At 37.8% G+C, this 7,839-nt stretch overlaps 1 protein-coding gene across 1 annotated transcript in view; it reads right to left on the bottom strand.

Annotated features, from left to right (window-relative positions):
* Positions 1 to 435: 435 nt before the first annotated feature.
* The window catches only part of LOC106518537 (solute carrier family 2, facilitated glucose transporter member 9), a gene marked incomplete at both ends in the record, with an annotated part of 85,160 nt that continues 77,756 nt past the window's right edge, over positions 436 to 7,839 (bottom strand). Inside the window, 1 exon segment of the mRNA XM_014009877.1 lies at positions 436 to 677. Within this exon segment, the coding sequence (XP_013865331.1) occupies positions 436 to 677 (242 nt within the window).

Raw genomic sequence — 7,839 nt, forward strand, 5'->3', positions numbered from 1 at the left:
TGTTCATTCACATTTTATGTTTTTGTGGTGGAGATTTTTATGTATACTAATTATATTTTCAACTTTTTATTATCAAAAACAGTTTTTTTCCTAATTATTTTTGCCCATACGTGTCTCAATTTTCTACAACTATGTTATAAAAATACCTTAGTCACACCTTCCACTGTTTGTTAGTGTTTTAATCAATATTTTGCCTCCAGTATCTAGTGTGGATGACTTCCTCCAACTGAGGTTTACCTGTAAGCAAAATATAAAAAAAACCTTTCTCTTCATTTTAACAGATAAACCAACAATTACAGTAAACAATACTTTTTTTACTTAAATACATATAAAATAAAAAATAAAAGCATACATTTCATATTTTGGCAATTATTCTGGTCGAATAAATATGTAAAAATATTTTGGCTTTTTTCAATTTTGACCCTGCTTCTTTATTAAATAGAATTTTCTATCTTTGTGGCATCTTGGGCTTTCCCATTTATTTCAGGCTTAATGGACAGCACCAGTTCCATTTCCTGGCCCGGGGAAGGGATGGGCATTTTGTTGATCTTTGCAAAGCTTTGGCTGATGTCCATAAATGTTTTATTTTTGGTTTCAGGCAGGATGATGCAGAGGTAGATGGATCCAACAGTGCAGACCACCACAAACACCAGGAAGGCAAAGGTCTGCAACTTGTCCTGCACAAGAAAAATAAAGAGATCATTTAATCAATTAACAGTAAGTTCTTGATTTGCTCCTTAATTTACTGTTGTTTTATGCTCAGCTGATTCAAGCACCTTTAAAACAAGCTCTTTAAGACTCTCAATTACTTGTTTTTTTCTCCCAGAAGCCAAATCTGGTTTATTATTATGACTATTTTATTTTGCCTTTCTATTTTTTTTACTCCACAGAGATGTCATCTGTGGCATCTGTTTCATTTTTTTTTCTTTTTTTTTTTTTTGGTCAAACTAAAAACAGAATATCACTCCTATAAATGAAAGCTTTATGTAAAAAATAAAAAAAAATGATGCATTCTATAAATTAAAAATTTTAAATATTTGTAATTCTCAATGAGCACGATGTTTATCAAACTAAGGTCAACCTCATCCCTGTATATAATTGTTTTAGGATATTTTTGTAAAATATGAAATCTGCATATATTTCCTTTTATCTGTGTGCCTAAATACTGAAAGCAGTGAYGCTAACCTTGTCCAGTATTTTATGCCAATAATGGAGATTAGTGCCAGATTTAAAATACACACGCTAACTGATTGCCCCGAGACAGATTTAGATACGGAGAGAGGATTTAGGATGTTTGTGTGCGAGAAAGAGAGAGGCAGGAAGCAGAGAAACTTTTCTGACCCTCACCAGTGTGTTACAGAGCCTRTAATCCCTGCTCACGAGGGGCCAGAACTGAAATCTGGTGCAACGTACCTGTTAATAGGAGTGCTGTGGCCAAACAACTGTGAAAAACAATTTACCGCTCAGAGTTCTGAGGTTATATTACTACTGCTGTGACTATACATGAGTTTTTATCCAAGTGAATTTCCTAATAAACACACACATATACATTAAAATGATTAAAAAACACTAGGCCTGACCCAGTTCTCATGCTGCCTGAGTGATGCAACACTGAACACAGACACTGTAGACCAACAGAAACAGTCTCTTTTCAACCAAACAGCCTTCTGGACTTTGTGAGGAAATCAATGCCAACCTGCTGAACTCCTCACAAAAGGCCTGGGTCAACTGACTGTCAAAGCAGAGATCTTCCTGCTGTAAGGTGAAGGGGCTAACCACCATGCAGCCACAGTACGCCAGTCTCTGCAGATATGCTGTGTGAACCAGTTAAAATATCACAACCAGATGGTGCATCAGCAGGGAGGGTTGCAGAGCCRAAATGACAAATATTAATAATTCATGTCAAGTCATGCACAACATTTTAGATTACAGCATTTTGAAGGAATCAAGAAAGAAATATACAAATAGATCAATATCATTTCAAAATGGGAAAGTAGTAGTAGTAATAAGTATGAACTTATTAAATTGTTCCTCTATTCCACATGTGTCAAACTCAAGGCCTGCAGGCCAAATGTGGCCTAAGATGACTCCTGTCTGAAAATGAGTTTGACACCCCTGCTCTATTCAATACTGTCCTTGTTTTGTGATTTTGTTATATCCATTGCTTTTAACTTGTTTAGATATTTCAGCATTTCCACACTAAAACTATATCATGGTTTACTCCACAGGTAAAAATACATGATCCATTCCCATCTCTGAGCCAGTTTATTTACAATAAAAACACGTCTTACATCATCAGTGCTGTTTTGTATTGAACCAGATCAGCAAAGACGGTTTGACTTAACACATAGATGTGCTCACAAAATGCATTTTTAAATTTTACACATAGTTAAAAATTTCAGAATCGTTTATTGTCATTCACACAACATCAAGATGCAGTGCAGAACGAAATTTGCAGTTTAGAACATCCGTCCAGACAAACACACACACATAACAAACATGGGGAACGAATGTCCAGGGTCTTTCGCAATGTAGTGAATTTAGAATACACACACACATAGGAAGGGTGAGTTAACAAAAGAGCTTTGATCCTGTGTTTTATACAGAAAGCACACAAGCATATGCTAAAAAAAAACCTACTCTGCGACAGTGCAGTTAGTTAAGGAGGGGAGGGGGTGGGGGGTCAAAACATATGGTATGSGGAGGGATGCAGCGGAGCCGGTGACATTCAGGACAGAACTCAGTGTTGAAACTGATCAGAAGACCTTCAGAGTCCATACCAGTTGTTATCAGTCACATAGTTCAGTTCTCTGTCTCCATCCAAAGCGGCCTTCAGACCGGTCCCAAACACCTACAGAACTTGTAGGGGTGGGGGGTGGGGGGAGTCAAGGCTTTCTTTCACGTGTCATTCCAGGGAGGTTTTTTCAGCCTGCGACCAAGGTCACAGCTGTGGGAATCTAATGATAAGCATAATTCTTTAGGACAAGCAGCCTTTCTTTCACTGCTTTAAAGTCTTAACTGCGCATCTGTGTTGTGAAAATGCCAATGTTCCAGATTCGCTTAACACCACGCCTCTCCCGTATCAAACTTCACCCAGATGTARCTCACTCCTCACGGGCACGCTGCTGAACTGTGATCCTCATCAGCACCACATCCAGTCTGTGACTTRAATCCCCCAGCATTTGAGTCTGTGCGTTTGCAGTACRGGAAATTCCATCCAAGGTCCCTGACAGCTTTTCACAGGCCCGCACTGCTGTCAGGATCATTTTTATTTTCCGATAAATCAGGATTCCTCCACAGCCGATCAGCAGGAATCCGATTATCATAAATCCGAATATGAACACATCTTTGACATCTTCAATGGAAAGCGGGGCTAGGCAGATCAGGTTCCACCCCCAGCTACCCGACACACGCCCGGCCACGATGGTTCCCCAACGACAGYTGCGCTCCCCTTGCTCCAATCTCAGAGTGGAAAAAAATAGTATCAATTGCATTCAGAGACCAATTGACCAGTTCCATAATTATTTTGTTTTCAAATGATAGGTAGAAGAAAGGCTTGATCCGGCAGCAAAGCAGGGAAAAAGGGAGGTTCGGGAGAGAGAGCAAAAAGCGTTCGACTCCTCTGAAGGCCAAGCAGAAAAAAAAAGAAAAAATGAAATGAAACCTTCCTGGCCGAGAAATGACTGGATAACCCCGAGTGGAGAAGGACCGGACAGACCAGTACAGAACCAGATGCAGTGGAACAGAACGAAACAGGACTTGACAGGATGGGACAGGTAAGAGTGTTTGAAACGGATAAGAGAGACGTGACTTGAATGACGACGTCTCAAACCTGAACATGAACAAGTTAAAGAGACAAGCTTTGGGTTTGACAGAGAAATATGAGCTGAGTTGCAGCTAAGCACAATGGAATTACAGTGAATTAGTGTAAGACTAATGAAACACTCATTGTCTGCTGTTACTTACTGATGAGTCATTGAAAGAAATATTCCATCATTATTTGATGCTTTTAACGGGAAGCTTATGAGATGTTAAGATATCTTTAATAAAGCTAGTTTAAAATTCATAAAGTAAAAACTCCAACTCTCACAAGTCCCCCTGAGCTATTTTAGCTTAGTTCTTAATTCAGTGACCCTCTCCCTCCGGACACTTCCTGTGAACTTTGTTAGAAATTTCTTAACTACTTTTTGGAAATATGTACAGTTCATGATCCATTCATCTTGTCTCTGTGTTTAGCTGTGTTTAATCACTTTGAGCCTGTTGAGGGTTTAACTAACCCAGGCCTCTTTCTTTAACATCCAGCATCCATCAAAATCAGACAGTCGTTTTTCTTAAGTTGATCCGGCCCTTTCTGGGTGGTCCTGTGTGCCCTCACCTACTGACTCAGTTTGAAGCTTCTACAAGCCTCAAATGACCATGAAAAACTCTACCAACCTGTCAGATTTTAAACCCAAAACTGTAAAAAARTAAATAAATWAAAAAAGCCAGGCGAGCAGAAGCTGACATACAGGAGATGTAATGAAAATGAATGGAAAAACAGAGAGGCAATGAAACAAACTGAACAAGAAAACACACAAGGAAACACAAACAAACAGCAGCATGAAAAACTACAAAGCAAACAAGGAAACACCAAGAATCCAGAATCATGACATGTAAGCGGCACAAAGGCAAAAGTTAGCGATGTAATAACTCCTCCACTGAATTCAGATCTTTAATCTTAACTTGATTGTTTTCCGCTCCACACATCAGTGAGCCTTTTCCTTCACAGGGCAGCGTCTGCTCACAGCAACACATTTTGTAATTGCCACTGTAGCAAGGCCACAACACAAATAACAGCCCATGTCTCAGATAAATCCCAAGATCTGACAGAACTGCAGTGTGCAACGCACTGCAGAMGAACTGCTTTCAAGCCACACAGTTGAGACTGGTTAGAGTAAAACAGTTTAAAACAAAAAGTAAATGGATGGAAAAGAGCTTTGGTACAAAAGCAGAACGTCTCTAAACTCAAGCCTTCAGTAGTGACACATGCTTAAAGGTGATTTTTAAAAACGACCTGGTGTCCTTGTTAGGAAATCTACGATCATAGTCTGTCGTTAGGCGTTGGTGAGTTCATCGGTGGGTGTGAGCTCCGTACTGCAGCACAGCATAAGGTGATTGGTGTGTGTGTGTGTGTGTGTGTGTGTGTGTGTGTGTGTGTGTGTGTGTGTTATATAGGCTGTATTCATATTGGGAGGTACTGTGCAGAACAGTTCATGGAATGCACACGAGACAGGGATGAACTTGAGATTAAAGTGCCAACATCCAGACTAAGTCAGTCAGCGTTTTTTTAAGCATCAGCATGAAATAGTGAGGTCACACTATGAGCAGGACATCAGGAGCATAACAGATTACAATCACAGCTACAGAGATTAGCTGTAATAATCCTAACAAAGGCAAACACAAAAGCATGAAAACTCACAGTAAACTAAATAAATTGTGATTTGTTTTTCGAATTTAGAAATTTTAAACGCATAACATGTTGTTAACATAAAGCTCATTAAAAGTAAAAAAAAAAACAAACTAAAGATCTTTAAACTACACTTGACACTGATTCATACAAAGTATGCCAAGATATTAATGTTATCCTAGCAGCACATTTATTATAAGCCATGATGAAGCTTTTTTCTGGTGATGGGACAACAATTTCCCAGCACCTCTGCAAGGACACCCAGGACTTCCCATTTGCTCTAACTTGTTCTTTTTAATTTTTTTTCTATTTGCATTTTTAACAGCTTTAACTGACAGGAACGTGAGATTATTCTGCTGTGCAGTCCTGTTCATTTTCATGATTGATACTTGGCTGTCTGAGTACTGAACTGCAATTTGCAGCTCCATGAAGCTCCACATTTAGCTCTGTTCATTTCCAGTAATTCACTACGGTGTGTGAAAGGTCCCATTACTTTAGTCTTGAGAAAGAAAAAAAAGCTACTTTGTTGCTCTGCYACTTTTCCTACGGAGCCCACGAGGGGACATGAGAGATTTTTTTTTCTTTTGCGTTACCTCGCAATATCTTTTGCATTCCCTTGCAAAAGTCATTTATCACTGTTGTGCCTGCCGGTTTGTTAACAAACTCACATGTTCACCATTAGCGAGTTAGCCTACTGCTTTAATTCAGTTTCAGAATGAATGTATCACACAACCACGCATGGAAGTACATCATATGCCGATATTTTAACACAGTGCAGCCACGCAAAATCAATGTCAATTTAACAAACTTGTGGCGACACATCCTGTTTTGGTAGCCGGATATTTCAAAATAAAGTCCGATTTAAGTCAGTTCATTTACAAAACAAACTTTTGCGTGGGAACGCAAAACAATTTTGCGAGGGAACGCAAATGTTTGTGAGGTAATGCAAACATTTGCGAGGTAATGCAAACTTTTGCGAGGTAACGCAATGGTATTGCATGGGAATGCAAAAGGAAAAAAAAATCCCCCCCCATGTCCCCTCGCGGGCTCCGTATTTTCCCTTTCTAATTCACTGGACGAGCACAGAAATCCTCTATTGTCATTTCGACTTTACTCTTTCCTGTTATGACTTTGTACATGGATAATGGAACAAAGAAGCATTTCATAAGCCAAAAAATGTCAGACCGAGAGATCTCAAAGAAAACTTTAAATAAGTTCCTCCAAGTGACAAAGTGCACTGCGTTGCACTAAAATCTGCCTCAACAACAGATGCAGGAAATGTCTGCTGCTGCAGATATCACGCAGTGATTTCACCCCTTTTAAAAAATGTCAAAGAAGGGCACTAAAGCATGAAATTATATTTCACACTGGAAGAAAAATAAAACCAAAAATGTAATTAATTGAATTAGGATTATCATTAAATAGAGATTAGATATTAATTATATGTGAAATTAATATTTTCATTATAAGAGTGTTTAAAGATGCAAGCTAACGGCGACTCAACTAAAAAGTCACAGTAAATTCTGTCTTCATCACTTTTATTTTAGTTGGGATGTACTTTTTTAAATAAAGATTTTTCTGAATTTTCTTTTAATGTGTAAGTAAAGCAGATGCCATTTTGATTTCATAAACTGTGATCTGGACGTACGAATCCAAAACTTTAATAAAAACTGAAGCTTGACTGAATATGTGCTTAGTTTCTGTATTTTTTCTGTCATGTTTGATTAATGAAGTTGTAAAAACACGCTGCTTCTGTTGAACAGAAAGATAAAAACAAAAAAATTGAATTATATAAATATTGGCATTTAAACAGGTTCAGTTCAATAAAAAAATAATATTAGAAGCTCTAAGATGAAGCCAGCAGGGCCCTCACACMTAAAACATCATCAAAAAGAGAACTCTCACAAGGTCAACTTTATGCTAGACTAGAAAACAAAACAAATACAGTCTGACTAATAGACTACTAAATGAATGAATAAATCACATGGAAGCACAACAAAACCATAGTTACTGAAAATAAACATTTGATGTATTTTTATGTCTTTTTAAAACAATTATTCTATTATCTCAAAATAAAGTTATTTTTTTCTTATCAACAAAATAAAGAAAATGAGCATTTTATCTCCCCAAAAGAACAAACTAATTACACTGGATGGRATAAAATGGTTGTTGTGTTACACAGAGTTTCATCATTCAGTATTGATGCTGAGACACTTAAAGACGATCTATAACAGTAAAAAATCTGAACAACCATGTGTGTTTTTGATCCGATTCAGTTAGCTGTCAGCCTGATTGTCCTGATTTTTGATGAAACCGTACATTTTTGTTTCAGTTGAGATTTAAAATCAGTTATCACAGTTCAGTTACCACAAGAAAATGAGCATTTCTAAATA

Source organism: Austrofundulus limnaeus, unplaced genomic scaffold, assembly GCF_001266775.1.
Source record: "Austrofundulus limnaeus strain Quisiro unplaced genomic scaffold, Austrofundulus_limnaeus-1.0 Scaffold62, whole genome shotgun sequence".
In the NCBI taxonomy this organism is placed as follows: Eukaryota; Metazoa; Chordata; class Actinopteri; order Cyprinodontiformes; family Rivulidae; genus Austrofundulus; species Austrofundulus limnaeus.